This window comes from Plectrocnemia conspersa, unplaced genomic scaffold (genome assembly GCF_051122295.1).
Source record: "Plectrocnemia conspersa isolate PC_06_02 unplaced genomic scaffold, ASM5112229v1 ptg000002l, whole genome shotgun sequence".
Classification (NCBI taxonomy): Eukaryota; Metazoa; Arthropoda; class Insecta; order Trichoptera; family Polycentropodidae; genus Plectrocnemia; species Plectrocnemia conspersa.
This window is the reverse complement of record NW_028277166.1, coordinates 14217160-14235669: the sequence shown is the minus strand read 5'-3', so window position 1 is coordinate 14235669 and position 18510 is coordinate 14217160. Positions and strand designations below refer to the sequence as shown.

Genomic DNA, 18510 nt, shown 5'->3' with positions numbered 1-18510 from the left:
TATATGTGCACCAGTTCCCCCTAAGACACTGAAAATATCCTTGCGTTTGGCAAGCTTATGTTTTGACCGTAAGAATGAGGGATGCGATCGCGACTCTTTAGAGCATTCTAAAGCTGGCAGTTAAAATTTGCCGAACATTGAAGGATTGTCTACACCGCCATTTAGCAACTTTCAAATATGTTTTATTGAGTAAACGCTACGCTGTGAATGCAATGAGATGTATCTCAACGCTTCTAGAAAAAAAGCATCAGGATACAATTACGGATACGATTCGTACTCCTTCTTGAAATTTTGTTTGTAATATTTTAAGTCATTATTATTAATTAAAAAAATACATTGTAACACAACAAACGCTAGTATATTAGTTTATATGATAGTAGTGATATAGCAACAGTATATCTTGTAATAATATAAAGTTTTAATAAGTAGGTCAGAAAATAATATAGTTTTTTATTATTATAGCTTTAATCATGATATGACATTATTTCCCTAAGTATCAAGAGCCGGTTTTTGTTAATATGAGATATATATTTAAAAAGTAGAGATACACTTATCCCTCGATTTACGCAATTAAGAAAAAAAACATTTTTTTAAATACTCTAAATTAAATATGTTCTATTTCACACTCATAGCGTGTTATTAGCTTATTTCTTGCATTTTATCTACATATAGAACATCTCACACTGCCCATGCAGTGTTTTTTGAGTTGATTTTTAGAATACATGTGTGTTGCTGAAGATTTTGCTTGTTCACTTTATAATTTACAGAAACATTAAAAAGTACTGGTAAATACTATACAATTGCTTTATTACAAATTTCGTTCTATGTCTTGGTTTACGCGGTTTCGATTAACGCAAATTTCCTGGAACGTATCTACCGCGTAAACCGAAGGATGGCGTTTTTGCCAGATTTACCAGACCGTATTGGCAGCAGCACTGAGCTCTCAGTTAGCTACAGATAAAATGATGTCATGAATTTAAAACAGGGAAAAGCGACGTTTTTGTTGAATAAAATAATTGGAAGAAGCAGTGCTTTATAAAACATATTAAAAATTCGTATACAGGCTCATTGAATGCATTTTAAGATTTAAGATTTAATATAACTATATTTAAAAAAATTTTAATGCACTTTATCTTTATTTTACAAATATTCTTGTGACAAAAAAAATGCAAAGATATATAATACATATATATGTATACATGAAATATTATCCAATAATATTGTATTAACTATTTATTTTGAACAAATATGTAATACGTATAGTAAATAATATTGAAATCAAAAGGTTAAAATATATTTTTGTGTAGTAATATGTAGTTTGTATTATTTTTTAATAAATCGTGAAATATCATGTCCTCATTTAATTAAAATAATAACTACAACAAAAGTAAAAGTCAATTGAGCTTCGTGTAATGGAATATTTATTTATTTTTGCATATGAACATCCTTATTGAAAAACTCGTTTTTCAATTATTCACGCGTATTTATATCATTACCTGATCAAGTTACGAGCATTTCGAATGTAATTAAATGCTTAACATATTGTCGTCAATAATGACATCATTTGAGTGACAAATTCATGAGATGCGTTCGAAAAGAATATGTACAAGATGTACATATATACATACTACAACATAATAATTATAAAACTTCTAAAATATTTTTTTACATTTGTTGATTAATTGAATCAATATGCAAATTATGGATCGTGGTAAGTTGATGTGTATCTTACCTAAATTTAATAGATACGATTTAAACTATTGTGTTTTATTTGAATACTACTTTGTATAACTGGATAATATATAAAACGCCATAAGATAAATTACTGTAAAAAATGGGACAAAGCTATTTATTATATGGTGACGTTGTGCATATACATATGTATGTATAATTTTATTTGGAAACTTGTCGATAAAATAAGAGCATCAATCTTGATCCGAGATAGTCAGAATAATATAATGTCAAAAAGTAGTAAACAAATTCAATATGCGTCGACCTTGCAAAAATCTACATTTGATATTGGATATGTAATGAAAAATATACATGTATTTAAATGTGTATAATTTATTTTGTTATAAAATTAACAAGCATAATATACAGTAGAAATTTGGATAAATAATTTTTGGTCATTTATAGTGAGATAAATGTTTTAGAGAGCTTTTGGAATGTGGTCTCCTTGAGGCTGGAATCCATTTTCATCGGCGATGTAAGTAACTTTGTACAATACACCATCTGGGCCTACGTATTGAAAGCTTCCCGTGACGGACAAAGCTTCGTTTTCAGTTCCAATGTTCTTCAACTGTCCTTGTTCTGAGTGCGCAGTTCCATCGCTAGTTTCGTATCTGCAATTGATAATATAGAAAGGTTCAATACTTAGCTTGAATATTCATGTTTTAAACCATTGAAAACTCACGCAAAATTATACGAATCTATTCCGTTATTGTCGTTATCGTAACGAACGATCGTTACGTCTTGTTGTGGGGCAGCCAACGCCGCGACTATCAAAAAGGCAAATACTACTATCTGCAAATATGTCACATCATAATTAAATCACAATATAAATTTTAATAACACAAATTCACGTTTATTTTTCACCCCTCACCGTTTTCATGGTTGAGTTTGTCTTTACCGTGTCTGAAACGTGACTGGTATCTAATGATTCGAACATGGTCTTTTATATAGTCACATCAAATAAAAAAAGTTATGCACATCTTCACATTTGCATAAGCCTATAAGAGTCCGGCGATAATGCAATCTCAAACGGCCTTTGATTGGCCAACATTGTTTAAACGAAATGCTTAGGTTCAGAGGAAAAAACTTTCTCGTCTTATTAGTATTGGATGTTGGGTAATATATAATATTTTTCCAATGATTAACTTAAGGTCAGCGTGTTACTCATTCGTCACAGATGTCTTACCCTTTTGTGTACACATTAATTCTTTACTCATATGTAAAACTCAAATTGAATATTATTTGCATTTTAAATTGGTAAACTATGTTTTTATTTAATTAATTTATCATTTCAACCATATATTATCTATTTGAGAAGGACGTTAGAAGATTTATAGATTTCCACTAAAACTGCATTTTTCGTATTTGGCCGAAACAGAAATTTTATTGCAACTAAAAAATAATATCAGTATTTTTTGTGCCTGTTATCATACGCTTTAAATTGTTCTGGCTACAATTATCAATATGCAGGTAGTGCTCTTTTCGAACCACTGCTGTAATTTCATCATTCAAGATGTTATCTTCTTCCTTACAAGGTGATCAAAGTAAAAGTGTAGTATTATTTTTATTGTCTTCATAACATAGCTTCTACATTTTTATTTTTTCCATTTAACATAAATGGAGCTGTGGATCAACATTTTGAGGACCACATAGAGCGTTTAAAACAGTGATTTTCAAAGAAGGTATTGAAGTAATTTTGTGGGGCAATAGTGATCCCTAAAAAACAGAAGCCGTTGAAGAGCAAATGTGGGCTATAGGAAATGTTTTCAACATCAAAATATTTTAGGAAAACATCTCTTGACACATAGAAACAATTACTGCAGTGATACATATTTGCAAAAAATATAGGTTGTATGATGCAAATGATGTGATTTAAATGAAATTAAATTTTAAAATTAAAAATAGCTGGACACAATACTTTTTTGTGGCGTTATCACTGTGTATTTTTTTAGTCTGTGCCAAATGTATCGACTATGACAACATTTGGCTCAGACTTGCAAAAACCTTAATGATCGTCTGCATAGGTCATTACAAAATCAAAAGTCATACACTCAATAACAGATTATTTGGACAGCTTTGCCTTGAAAATAACGAAGACTTTAATCGCTTGCTACTTCACATATTAGAAGTACGTTGACTGTCAAGAGGGTAACAGAAAATACACGTGCCTGTCTGTTTGTTTGTCTGTCACAGAAAATCTTCTCAAATGCTGAACAGTAGCGACGTGACATTGCACGTGTCATTCTGACTGCCATTTCTAGGTCAATTGTGCTATTATCAACTTTCATTAAAATTAATAAAGAATGAGTTTAAATCTGTTCCAAGCAAAGTCTGGTAATAAACATAGTGTTTTAATATTTTTAATAACTCTTTGACTCAGTTTTTGAGTTTTTTAAAATCTAAAAAGATTCTGTAAATAAAGTTTGAATACAATAAAACTTATTAACGAATTTAAGCGAAAATTTTTTTTACAGGAAACAAAAAGAAAACAATAAATTAAATGATAATTTGAGTATAATATATTTCATTGGAGAACTGGAATTATTAATATGTTGTCTTTAGCCTCTAAAGCAATATGTGTTTTGGCATTTTGTGCTTGTATTTAAATTTAATGTTGTTTTTATTTTAATGTCACTGATACACGAATTTAGTGGTTTAGTGTGGTTTCGTGATATATTTTTTTAATATTTTGTTCTTTAATTGTGAGTATTTGAAGGTTAATCTGCATTTTTAAAGATTAGTTTAAAAGGTGTTTTATATATTATTTTTATAGCTTTGTTTTGAATGACTTGCAATTTAGAAAAAATAGTATTACTGATGTTAATCTACATCGGACAAGCATATGTTAAAATGGGTCTAATTAATTGTTAATATATTAAAATTTTATTTTTTATAGTTTGCGCGTTTTTTCTATTAAATGTCGGTCTAAGGGTCGCAATGGCGGCATTAACATAAGTAGTGTTATCGGCGTAGGATTTTAAAAGTAAAATAGGATTATGCAGTATTACCGTATTTTTAAAATTTAAATAACTAATTAAATAATTAATTTAAAAAGCCCGAATTTTTAGAAATATATTTTTTTGATAATGTTATAAATTAATCAAAGTAAAAATATAAATGGGTTAAGAAGATTTTTAAACACAGTCGTCTTATTGATGTACTCGTAGATAGCATAAAGATCAGCATATTAAAAATATTTTTAAAAGTATCCGAAGGTCAGGAAAATTGTAAATTCTGGATGTAAACATTGTAAACATTAAAAGGGTTATGATGTAATTAAATATTTATAATAAAGAAACAATAATTGCCGGGTATTCGTATTAAGATAATTTTTTTACTAATTAATTAAAATAATAATAAAAATACCGTTATTGCCTATTATTTCTCTCGGTAATACTAATATTGAAAATTTCGGTATTATTGCAATTCCTAGTAATGATAATAGTCAGACTTTGACAGTCGATTCGAAGATATCATTTTATTGAAAATTCGTGATTGCGTTTTAGATAATTCGTTTTTCGGATATTTTTTTGTTCCCAAGAAACGAGAAATTTGAACTTAATATTCATGGAAAATTCAAGAATCACGTGAAATTAAAAAAAATGTATAAAGATTAAAAAAGTTAAATAAAATATTAAATTAAAATAGGATTTTAATTTAAAAAACATACAGTAAATTATTTAATTAACAGGAAAAAAATTGGCATATATGTATTTAATTTATTTTTTATTCCTAAAATAGCATTTAGAACTAACAGTTTAGGGATAAGTAGCTCAAGATGATATTTTTTTGAACAAAATTTGCCGGTGCCGAGAAAACCCTTTTACTTTCAATATATGTATGTGAGCTATACAGTCAGCAAAGTATCCAACATCTTTTGTAGATTTCCTGTTGTTACCTGTACTTATATATATTTGTAATTATTTTGCAGATTTTTGGTCAGCTAACCGGACTTTTTGTTTTATATTTTTTTAGTTTTAAATGCTGCATTAGCATTAGCAAATTTATCATTTATATTACGTACTTGCCTATTATTTTTTTATTTTTTAATGCATGTAATAACTATCGCTGTATAATAAGTTTTTGCAAATTAAATGATAAAGGCGAACCTTTCATAGAAGCAGATTGAAAATCCAATGTTTAGTGAAATTTTATTAAAGGCACAAGATCTTCAAGATCAAGACCTCTTATTTCATCATTAATGCGTAAATAATCAAATAAAAATATTTCATCAGATATAACCAGAATTGCATCACGTCTACCTAGTGTTTTTACTTAAGAATTCTTTTTTAAGAATTGCTTTAGAAAAATGCTGAATCAAGATTTCGCATTTCTTGAGAAATTAGCTGATTTCTCAAAAAATTTAAGAGCCTTTTTTTGTTAAAAATATATTTTTAAATATTTTACAACCACTGTATATTTTACCGCTACACAATGATGGGTGGGTTTGATATAAATTGTATTAAAATGTTATTTGCCACTGAAGCTAATACAACAGAAAATCCTACAGCCAATTAAAAATGTATTTGATTGTTCATTTTATGATGATGTCAGATCCAGTGATTCTTGCCATTGGATTTTATCAATCAAAGGGTTAAACTTATCATACGATTTTCATTGCACTATACTTTTTTTATTGATATAATGATAGACGTCGAATTTTATTAATCGGATATAATAACGCTTTTGTCATAAGTTGCATTAAGTAAGTTAACTAATATACAAATACAAATTATTTAAAATAATTTTATTGTAGCGCTTGAAAAATATTGTTCTTGTATAAAAAACATACTATTTCATCGCAATTATAAATATATTTTATATTTGATAATAAATTGATAAATCACACACACGTAACCTGACATTTTAATAAATATATATTTACTTTTTTTACTGCACTATTTGTGCGTTCTTTTATGATCTGATCAATATTTTTCTTTAACGATAATAGCTTTATACATCGCCAGCTGCAGGGTATGTGTCACACAATCTATAGCAGTGAAAGTAATTATATGCTGCTAACCAATGCTAGCAATTGTCTCGGATTTTCAATTGCAATGAATTTTCGACCTATATTTATCTATAATATATTTATACACAGATATCTTCTAAATAAGTGCAATCGTGGTTTTCTTATTATTCTTAATAATATTTTTGTAAGCCAAGGCATAGTATTAGCTGATGTCATATAACTCAATATAATGACCACCTACTAGGTGTATCAGAATTTTTTATATTTTTGTAACATTACAAAGTTGAAGAGTTGCAAACGACGTACACATTGAAGTTTTGGTTCATGGTCGATTTGGATTAAATGATATTAAATGAAACCGAAAAAAATATTAAATAAACACAGTATGGAAATATTATTATCGTACGATATCATTCATCTCACATTCAAGCAAATATGTGATTATGTAATAGACTAAAATATTATATAGATAGGCGTATAAATGTGTTATATGAAGTAAGGTAAAAAATTGCACAATAAGATAAAATCTGTTAAGATCACGAATATATAATTTGTAATGGTGCTATATATTAAAAAATTATAAGCATTTAAATTTAAAATTTTGCAATTGTAAAAGCAAAATATCTTAATTTAAATTGAAATAATGAGTATTTAAGAAATATTTTGTTGCTTGAATTTATATAAAATATCTGCGCATTTTTAATAATAGTATTAATAATAAATGTTTCATTTAAAAACGTTTAAAAAAAAGTTAAGGATTTAATTTAAAAAAATATATTTATTTAGCAAATTATTAAAAAATATTAATATGATTTTGCTTTAAGAAATTAAATGTAATACATTTATTAATAAATATGTTTGCCTAGATTCAGCTATGAATATTTATAGTATCTTTTCAATGTGCGTAGTGAAAGACGTGTAAATTTATATATGTAGTAACGTGTAGCAAAATGTACTAAACACAATATGCCAAAGTTGAAAATTACCGAATAGTGTTGACCAGTTACCGCTATGGATTGCAAAACTTTATTGCAATCGGATATGTTTTTGTGCAATATGTTCAATCGACAAATATGTCAATATGTGTATTAAAGTGCAATAATACATATGTAAAAATTATATGTATATATTTTTTTATAATAACGAAATGTTTATTTATAAATTAAATTATTTTTAAAGAAAACTTGCATATTGGTTATGATTATATCATTAGTTATTTCTATCTGAATGACCCTTTGATTTTTATGGTAATATATTAAATGTATTTTTAAAATATGCGTAACCTGTGTGTTGCAATAGATTACATGTAACTGTTGTGATCATCTCTAAAATATTATTTTTCTCTCATAAAATTATGACTATTGTTATATTGACATCTATGGTCGAATGCTAGTATAAATTTTGTAAAGAAAATATATTTTTTTAAATTTGATATAAATATTTTATTTACAGAATAAATTATTAAATATATTTCATTATTTTATTTACAGAATAAATTATTAAATATAAAACAATTTCGCTATTTTTTTAAAAATCTCATATTATTTTAAGATCATCCGTTTAATGAATGCATAGTTTTTGTAGAAATGTGTGGCCTTTTATTCTTTCCAGATATTTTTTTCTGAAAAAATAAATTTCCTGAACATAAATATTAAAAATACCTATTTTGTTTAAAAAAAATAACTCACCAATTTAGATTTTGGAGATTTTGATGCAATATTTTTAAATTGCTCTTTAGTTGGACGCTTGATACTATTTTCATTTTCTTTGTAAGACATATCAATTGTATAAAAATTTCCATCTTCTTTCAAAAACTTTTGATTTCCATCAGTTAAAAATATTTTTTGGCCATCTGGTTTTTCCAGAAAATACCCAGTCTCTTCTCTAATATAATTTGGTGTATCTAACCTAAAACAATATTTTTATTATTGTCCATAATAACTTTAAAAATGATTTAATATTTCATCAACACTCACTTAAAATGAAATAGTTTTTGAATTTTGTCATTTTTCGATTCACTGATAATCGGAAACGACTTAACCATAATTTGGCTAGAAATATAAGTTAATAGAATAACAACCTAAAACAGAATTAATAATACAATATGTGAATAGTATATTATATTAATATTTTTAATTTACCTTTACAATCATTATTTTAAAATTGATTTAATAATGTATTTTGTACACAGTTATTTCACTTATATGAAAAACACAATTATAAACACGGTCACTTTTATATTTTTTTAATTGAATTACAAGTTTAAATTGCACGTATTGGATATGAACTGATATATTTTCCCTCAAAACAGTCTCTTTTATAAATATTTACCAGTTTTATTAGTATTCTAAAACCAAAGTAACCAGTTATTGTGGTTGTCTTTCTAAAAGGACGTTTTTATCATTTATTTTTCCTTTAGACATCATAATTTTTAACATTAAGGAAAATTCGTATATAAAATGTATAAGGAAAATTTTCAATGTTAAATAAAAAAGCCCCAGAATAAACGAAGCCTTATTTGCGTCATAGTATAACTAATGTTTAATTTAATCCGTGTAAAATATTTAGTCATCCTGCGTCAAACACATGATAGAAATAATACATTATTTAATAAATAATTTCAGAAATCATATTTTACTTGTAATTAATACAGAATATGCATTTTTTAAATTTGCATTAATTTAAACGTATATTATCAGTATAGTGCCATTTAATTTTATTTTTAATATAATGTTTTATTTTACAAAAATTACAAAAAAATATTTTTATGTATTTTAAAGTTATTTATATTATTATTTGTAGTTTAAAAATATCTATTTTTATTTTATTAAGTGGAGTGACATCTAATTAAAATAATTTTGCACCTATATATAAAAGCAATCTTTGACACGAAATTAAATATTGTTACTAAACACAGATTGCGCTTTGTAAAAAAAAATATTATAAAAGAAATTGATCTAACGACTGCTACCTAAAAATCTCAGCGTTGATTTATGTTTCAATTGGCTGGATAAATTAATGGCGCTTAATCGATTAAGTGTAAGAATAATAAATCAATATCACATTGTATGCGAAACTTTATTAATATTGCTCACACAATAAATTAATTTTTAAATTCTTCCGAAAATGTCTTTGGGTTCAGTTCCTTTTCGTCATTCACAAATCTGGAGCCCAAGATATTAACTTTTTGGTCAGAACCAGTATAAGAATAAGCACGTGATTTTCCATCTTCCTTGGCTATCAGAAATCCAACTACTGAATAAAGATAATCTTTCGGACTGTTTACTTCCTGAATTTGCACGAACTCTCTTCTTATCAACTCTTCTCCTCTTCCAAAACTATAATAGTAAAAATACATGTATGTGTTATTAAATAATGATTATTAATATTCAATAGTGTAACTCACTCAATAGTGTACCAATCTCCCAATTTGACTTGATTCCTTTCAGGCAGTGTTTCTTCTGTAAGACTTGTTCTCACGGTGACTTTTTCGCCCGACGAATAACATAATGGCACTAGTGCTAATATGAAAAAATACTGAAATCGTGCATTAGTCTTGAATACATATTTTGAGACCTTAATTAGTTGCGTCGAAATTTTCTAATTAAACCTTACTCAAATTCGATTTATGTAACACGTTGTTTTATATAATACACTTACGATTTGTTAATATTTTTTACAAAGAATGCATGATTGATTGTACACCATTGTTTAATTAGAAATGAAAAATCTTATTTGTTACCTTATACATTTCTTCAGTAAATGATCTTCACTGCGCAATGTATAACTTCAATGTGAGTAAACTTTAGAATACTTTCAGTTAAAATATAACAATTTTGGCTCTTATCTGAAATACATATTGATTTTTGATGAGAGATATAATTTGCCTATATGTACGATGATAGATATTTAATCATCGCTCAAGTCACAACTGAACATTCTTTATTATGGTAAAAGGTCTTCAATGTCATTAATATGGCATTCTGTTGATTTATTATAGAAGAGATATTGATTGCTTATGACTTTTCGATAATGTTATATTTTGTAGTATGAATTATTATACGTGTGATTATTATTTCATAACATACAATAGAAATAATTCGCAACATCAATTTATTACTTTCATTATGTATTTACGAGTGATTTACGGACGCACTGATATTTAAAAACAGTTATAACTATCGTCAACCTTAATTGGTAATATGTTGCAACTTTTTTCTACGCAGTATATTAGATGCATCTTCATATTCGATTTATTGATTTATTTATTGATTCTACTTGGTCAAAGTTCAATATAAGTAATTTTGATTTACTTCATATAGCTCATATTTATTTATTAAATAAGCTTTTAATATTTTTTAACATATACTACTTTCCAAATATAGGCATAAATAAGAATAGTGTTTAATATTTTATTAAATTTGGTCTCGTACAAAATAAAAGTTTTCTATATTCAATAACTAAATAGAACTTTATGAGATCATAAACATTGGTATTTTAAATATTAATAATGTTGCAATATGTATCTTAACTATTTAAGATATGCATCAATGTTTATTGTCTATCACTCTATTGTAATTTTCTAAGACGGATATTCTGATGCGAGATATCTTCATTTTATCGTGACCCAACAATGTTATTTTCTATAGTATTGTTTCATAAGATTAAAACCTATTTACATATAATTTAAATAAATAATAATACAAATAGCGCTTGATTTAATATATTTATTTATTGTTTAAAAATGTAAATTTCACCTGTAAGTGTAATTTACACTATTTTTATATTACATAAATATTATATACAAAATTCAGTTGTAGAGTATCACAATATAAAACAATATAAGACTAAGAAAAATACGATATAAAAATAATACTGGCTTCAGTTGTGAGACTTAATTTCACGCGAATAATTCTGCAATATCCATTACATTTTTTATATGTAATGCGACGAGAACAAAGAAAATGATACATAGATGCAACAAAGTTGCGAAAATAATTAGGGAGAGTTTGTGTTGGGAAAGATAATAATCCACAACTAAAATGGCTTTTGGATTGATTAAATAAATTTTGCAAGTAATCTAAAACGAATTAACGTCCCGATGGAGTTCCAGATGATGTAACCTTCGGCTGGAATCCGTTTTCATCGGCCAAGAAGGTCACGGTCCATACTGTGCCATCAGGTGCTACCCAGGAATAGGATCCTGTGACTGACATAGCTTCGTTTTCGGTTCCGGCGTTTTTCAGTTGACCTTTTTCTTCTCTCTTAGTTCCATCGGATAGTTCATAACTGAAAGGAATTTTGAAGTTATATATACATATTTAGATTTTTGGAATCAGGTTGAAATAGACGTACGCAAAATGATAATCTCCCAGTCCAATATTGTCATTTTCGTAATGCAAAAGTTGAACATCTTGATCTGCAGGGGCTGCCAAAGCGCAGGCGACAAACAAAGCGAATACAATCTAGAAGTATATTAAAATATTTATAAATAAGTCATTAATTTAATTTGTAATTAAACTGTCAATAAGTTTCATAAAAATATATTGAAGTAAAAGTTTAATATACGTAAAGATAAAAGAGTAAAAATTTTAGATTTACAAATATTCTTTAACAATACTTTTTTTTAATTATACTGTTTTCTAATCACTTTTGCTTTTTAATTTTAAATACATAACATTTAATCAGAGATTTTTTGTAAACTATATATAATAACAATAATAAGTTTATATATATTTATTTATTAAATATTTATATATTATTATGTATTATAGAAAAATATAATATATTAATTTTATTATTTAAATTGATTTAAAATTAAGATTCACAATCACTGTAGATATTGATGAATATATTTATTATAAAATATTTTAATTGTAAAATTGCAGTTATTTTATATTTAAATATATTTTTTATTAAAAATCAAAAATTAAAATATAAAGCAGTTATTTTAATATTGTTTAAATATTTTAATGAATGAATAATTAATTATTTATTAAAATTTATGAAATATAATATACAATTATTTAAAATTAATTTTAAGTTGAAATTATTATTACTAAATATTTTTATAAAATTATTTGAAGTTTTACTGTTGATGTTAATTCGTTTATGATATTTTAAATTAATTAAAACTACATTTAATAAATAAAATATTATCCTATTAATCCAATATTTGTTTAATATTATCGTTATATAACACATTCACTGGTATGTCAAACGTTCTGTGTGCGCACTAACCACGAACTTCATGTTTAACGATCGGTTTAACTGTGCGGTTAAGTCGCGGGTAGATGCTAACACTTTCACTGCTGTCGGTTAAAGATGACCTGCGGACACGCCGTATATGCCTTTTATACTTCAAATTGTCGGCGTGTCTTCTTCACTATAAGTTCCTCTTTGGGTCACTTACATACATACACAACAGACCTCGTTCCGTAATAACAACAAAGGTTACCGAAGTTGCCTCAAGACTTTTTCACAGACGATTTTTTCTTAACCGAGGCCGCAAACGCATGGGCGGCAGCGATGTCCGATTGATCGGCGAAAATATAGAGTCATTATAAAATTATGTAACTATATAGATTCTACTCGTGTTTAGAAAGAATATGTGTCAAAAGTCGCACGGATTGAAAGTAAAATGAAAATTTAGTGATTTAATGAATCAACCAAAAAATGGTATTTGTACTTGTGATCTTCACTTTTTTAAAATACCATATTCTATTAAAAATTGGCATGAGATTTGAAAATTAATTAATACAATAATTTTGAGGATAAAGATTTCTTAGGATATCATAAGTAAATATATTTACTGTCGATTGGTTAAATTCTTGTATATGGTTGTGTTTCACAATTGTAAATTTATGATCGTATTGTGTCCCCGATCCTTTTAACGATAAGCAATGAAAGTTAGAAATTTTAATATGCTTATAAATGTTAATATTCAGCGTACTCGTTAATATTCAGCGTACCATATTCCTTTCAATTTACACAAATTTTAAAATCTACTAAAATATAATAAATATCTAAAAATTGTAAGATTTAAACTCTACAAAAACTATGTATGCTAAAAAAACTACAACTGAATATATGTAACAAAAAACCTTAGTTAATGAAACAAATTTAATATAATGTTAATTTAGTAATTTAAATCAATCAAGACCAATACGTAATTGATAATTATAATATAAAACCTAAAGCTCGCTTTAATTATAAAATATTTAATAAACAATTTGATTTAAAGTTTTAATAATACATATTACTAATATGTTTTTTTAAATATTTAATAAACTGAGATTTTTTATTATAGTGATATTTCAACTGAAAATTAAAAAATCATTATAATATAAAGATTTAAAATTGACCTTATTTAAAATAACGTTATAAAGAAAAAAACTATTGCCAACAACTAGTTATAAGGCATTTTTCAAATAGAAATTATTAAATCAGAAATAAAAATCCAGTTTTAAGTTTAAAATATGTATATTTATGTTTATTTAATTAACAAAACTTATTTAATTTATATAATTAATTTCACAACTATATTATTATATACAATACATGCAAATGGTTTATAACCATTTTATTGTTTAAAATTTTGTTATTAGCTACAATATAATAAAAAACTTAAAACCTATTCCAATAAATAAAGTAATACTGTATGTAAATTTAGTTATATATTCTTATAATTTAATTCATTATTATGACATGAATGATAATTTTGTAAAAAAATTTTTTTTTACAGTTTTTCATATATTATATAAATATAAAATGTACACTACATAATATAAATAAGCCTAAATATAAAAAATCTATTTTTATAGCAAAGTAAATATAATATGTTATTAACCTTAAAATAAATAAAATCAGTGAAATGTAAATTTACATTATTTACTTTTCAAAATTATTATAAAAAAAATTAAAGGGATTTTTTAATTTATAATCAAAATATGTCACAATTTCAATCAAAACCTTATTATATTTAATATTTTTAACGAAAATAAAATAAAACAAGTCAATACTATAGGTATTAAATACGATAATTTATGGTGATTAACAATAATATAATAATAAAAATATAAATTTATTTATATCAAGTTTTTTGTATCGATTTTTAAACTAAAATTTGAATAAGTCACATTTTTAATAACAAAAAAAATGTGACAATATGTATAGCATTTTTTAAGTACTTAAAAAACATAATAATAATCTAGAGTCACAACCATGTATAATTTTTATTTATTTAGTTTTATAGCTAATTTTTTGGCAAATTAGATCACTAATTAATTTTTTAATTGTAGCTATTTATCTGCTAAATATCAGCAATAATATAATTTACGATGCTATGAAAAAAGCCTTATAGGGAAAAAAATTATTGGCATATAATATATAAATCAGTCTATATAGTACTATATATATTTAAAAAAAACTTATTTTTATAACAACGTTAAAATATTTTTTGTAGCGATTTTTAAAATAAAATTTAAAATAAGTTATAATTAAAATCAGCTTATAACTTTGTTTTATATATATTTATTTACAACTTATTATAACATATTTAATATCATTGCACAAAATATAATTTTTTTACAACATTAAAGGCATTTTTTAAGTAGTGATTCTTATATTAATAAATTACAGAAAATCATAATTACAACTTGTCTATAAACTAATCAAATATTTTTATTGTTGCCATTTTATTATTGAAAAAAATTTATAATCTAATAAGATAAAAGTAGTGATATGTAAAATATGGCTTATTAGATAAAAAATCTTTTTGTTTGTATGGTGGAATTATTAAAATATATATTGATTTTTACTGAGAGATATACGTATATAAGATATAAAAATATTAACATAATATTTTAATGACGTTTCTTGGTAAATTCAATGTATTTGCAATTAGTGTAAAATATTTTTAAATATCAATTATTGTTCTTAGTTAAATTCAGTTTTTCATAAATTAAAATTTGTAGTTTTCATATGGCTTCATATTTTAATTAATTATCGTGACTGTTATGTTTAAAAAATGTATGTATGTACATATACTAATATAAATTGAGGTCATTAATTCTTATATAAATTTCGTGTATAAAACTAAAATAGCACATCTTTTAATCCCATTGTTCTCGATCTGCCTTATTTAGCTTATTTTTTTGAAACTTAATTTATTATAATTACTGATTGCTTTATCAACAACATCTATTACGCTCTTCCGGCCGCTAAAATTTTAAGATAATAAAAAATATGCATTACCATCAACTGAAAAATTTAATTAAGCATTTAAAAAAATATGCATGTACCTTAAATAAATGTATTTATAATAATACAACAGATTTTATATCATTAGTTGTTTTAAAAACCTAAAGGAAATATTAAATGCAAAGCAATTATGTTGTAAGTTAACGTACACCCGGGTTGAGATAAATGTCTTTTTTTTTGCGAATATATAAATTAAGTTTAACTTCGCACGGATGCATAACGTATGGTTAAATTATGTGAAAATTGAACATGGCGTTTTCTCGGATCGTGTATGTCATTTGAGGAATCGGCTTGTGTTATTTATTATTTTAATAACGAATAATAATTTGCGTGCAATTTCCGCGCGTTTAACACTCATAATATCTTACTTGATATTTGAAAATAGGACAAGCTGTAAAAATATACCGTCGTTATCCGTTTAACGATCATTATTAGCAATATTTTATGTGTAGTGTTGTTGAGAAAATTAATCATCTTAGCAAACATTTTCAATTACCTTTTATTTTATTTATCATTTTTGTACTAAAAATGTAACATTTTATTGTACCTCATATTGGAATTTTATTATTGACAGACTAAGGTCATAGTTCTTTCCGCTTTGAGTTACAAAAAAAAATCTCCCACGACTGCGAATTACAATTAAAAATAATCATCAAGAACAATCTTGCAATGTGTGATTTTTCACATAATTATGTTTATATACATTTTTATACTCCGTGTTAAGCTTGTAAAATGTCCTGGCTTGTTTATGGGTCATGATAATTAATTATGGATAATACTATTAAGAACTCATCAAATCAATCTTCAAACTATCATTTATTATTCAATACACAATTGACATTAATAAACGTACTTCAAAGTACGCTTATATAAATATTGCGCAATATAATTCGATCGCGATGAACCACGTTACCTTCACCTTTGATTTATAATACAAATGCGATGCTTTTCACACATCAGATTGACAATAAATTTATTCTTACTAAAATAAAAATTATAGAAAAATAATTGCTCAAGTCAACTTTTTGTCGCGGCTACTGATGAATGAATAGCGAGATTCAATTTGCGAAAATTACGACATTCTTATTTTTAAAAGGAGATTCACACCCACAGGGTGATGGAGTGGCTTAATCTGTCTGATAATTTATTAAGTAAATAATAACAGGAATTGGTAAGGTAGTCAGGCGTTGGGTAATCAAAATTTATTTGCAGAAGTTAAAAATATCGAAGAGACGACATTTTACTAAATGTTGCCTTTCTTTTATGTAACATATTCGTGATACGCTGTGCTGTTTGCGTCTATAAATAAAAAAAGAAGAAAGTCATCATTGACAATTATTTGCAAACGTTAATAATGATATATATATATAAACAAATCGTGCCCGACGTTGATCAAGATTGTGCCGTTTTTATTGAACCACACTAGAGATGCTCTTTCATTGTTAGAGGTTGTCTAAAAACCATACTTTTCAATACGTATAGGTTACTGCATTAATCGCGTAACTTTTTGATAGCTATCTATCTATTTAACTGAATAAAATATTGTGTTTATATAATAATATAAACTAGTACGAAATATAAATTTATTAAAATGCTAGTAAAATAATCAATAGTTAACTAATGATTTTAGCATATAAAATCTATTCTGTCTGATTTAAAAAAATACAACATTAATATGTATACGTGCTATAATTGCTTTTGTGGACATTAAACCCTCCGTTAATAAAAAAGTGCATTATTACTATGTGTATTTATTCGCTGTAATACATTTTTTATTGTTCAAGTAACTCAAACTTCAATCACCGATTAAACAACTTGAAATCAATACTAGTTTTTTCAAGTGCGTTAATATGACTGATTTATTTTTTATTGAATTTTAGTTGAAAATAGTATGTACTTTTAAAAAAAATAGGAAGTGTAAAAATATTTTTAGTCAGTCCATTTTGTGAATAATTATATGTATTGTGTTAATTTTTAACACAAGGTTAAATATTTGTATGCAATATTTTTTCATGATGTCATTTGAATGGGGAAAGGCATTTATTTATTATTATATTTCCACTTATTTAACCTTTCATGCTTAACCTTTTAAGTGATGTTTTATTTATAACTTTATAGCAAGCTTTAAAAGCTCGATAAGCTCTGGGTTGAAAATATTCAATTAAGATAAGTTTGTCACCGTATTATAGCATTAACCATATATTTTAACTAATGGTACACGCGAAACATCGCTTGGCAGCACTGCTATTTTTACAAGGGTCTACGTGACGTGGCATTGAGTACCTTTACAAGGTTGCGATTGCAGTATGTGTTTAAAAAAGTCGTATTTATTTATAATCCTGTTATGTTTGAGATTCAAACTACTGATATTTATAGCTTGTTTTTTTATATATATATATATATATGTAAATAGGAAAAATATTCTTAATATTTTCCTAGGGCCCGGGTTTGCTCTTGTTATAATAAACATAAATATTAGAAATACTATATAAATCTTTATAAGCACAGAAATAAAGCAATAGTTTATAGTCGTCATCTGTATTAAA

At 25.5% G+C, this 18510-nt stretch overlaps 4 protein-coding genes across 5 annotated transcripts; all 4 read right to left on the bottom strand.

Moving 5' to 3' along the window:
- Positions 1 to 2044: 2044 nt before the first annotated feature.
- Positions 2045 to 2644, bottom strand: LOC148237791 (cuticle protein CP14.6-like). The gene is made up of 3 exons (XM_088205456.1): positions 2603 to 2644; positions 2414 to 2523; positions 2045 to 2342 (listed from the first exon to the last, which is right to left on the bottom strand). Exons 1-3 carry the CDS (start codon positions 2609 to 2611, stop codon positions 2150 to 2152), a joined length of 312 nt encoding a protein of 103 aa, XP_088061582.1. The 5' UTR covers positions 2612 to 2644; the 3' UTR covers positions 2045 to 2149.
- A 5467-nt stretch (positions 2645 to 8111) lies between these two features.
- LOC148237790 (uncharacterized) lies at positions 8112 to 8983 on the bottom strand. Of its 2 annotated transcripts, none has more exons than XM_088181390.1 (4): positions 8845 to 8983; positions 8680 to 8783; positions 8392 to 8611; positions 8112 to 8341 (listed from the first exon to the last, which is right to left on the bottom strand). In XM_088181390.1, the coding sequence occupies exons 1-4, from the start codon at positions 8854 to 8856 to the stop codon at positions 8264 to 8266; spliced, it is 414 nt and encodes a 137-aa protein (XP_088037516.1). In that variant the 5' UTR covers positions 8857 to 8983; the 3' UTR covers positions 8112 to 8263. The 2 variants fall into 2 exon arrangements, with proteins under 2 accessions (XP_088037516.1, XP_088037518.1); XM_088181392.1 differs by having other exon boundaries at positions 8120 to 8324.
- An 823-nt stretch (positions 8984 to 9806) lies between these two features.
- On the bottom strand, positions 9807 to 10485 carry LOC148237789 (uncharacterized). Its single transcript, XM_088181294.1, has 3 exons — positions 10446 to 10485; positions 10110 to 10240; positions 9807 to 10041 (listed from the first exon to the last, which is right to left on the bottom strand). The coding sequence occupies exons 1-3, from the start codon at positions 10452 to 10454 to the stop codon at positions 9807 to 9809; spliced, it is 375 nt and encodes a 124-aa protein (XP_088037420.1). The 5' UTR covers positions 10455 to 10485.
- A 931-nt stretch (positions 10486 to 11416) lies between these two features.
- Positions 11417 to 13081, bottom strand: LOC148237788 (endocuticle structural glycoprotein ABD-5-like). The gene is made up of 3 exons (XM_088205496.1): positions 12944 to 13081; positions 12059 to 12168; positions 11417 to 11992 (listed from the first exon to the last, which is right to left on the bottom strand). The coding sequence occupies exons 1-3, from the start codon at positions 12953 to 12955 to the stop codon at positions 11794 to 11796; spliced, it is 321 nt and encodes a 106-aa protein (XP_088061622.1). The 5' UTR covers positions 12956 to 13081; the 3' UTR covers positions 11417 to 11793.
- Positions 13082 to 18510: the final 5429 nt, after the last annotated feature.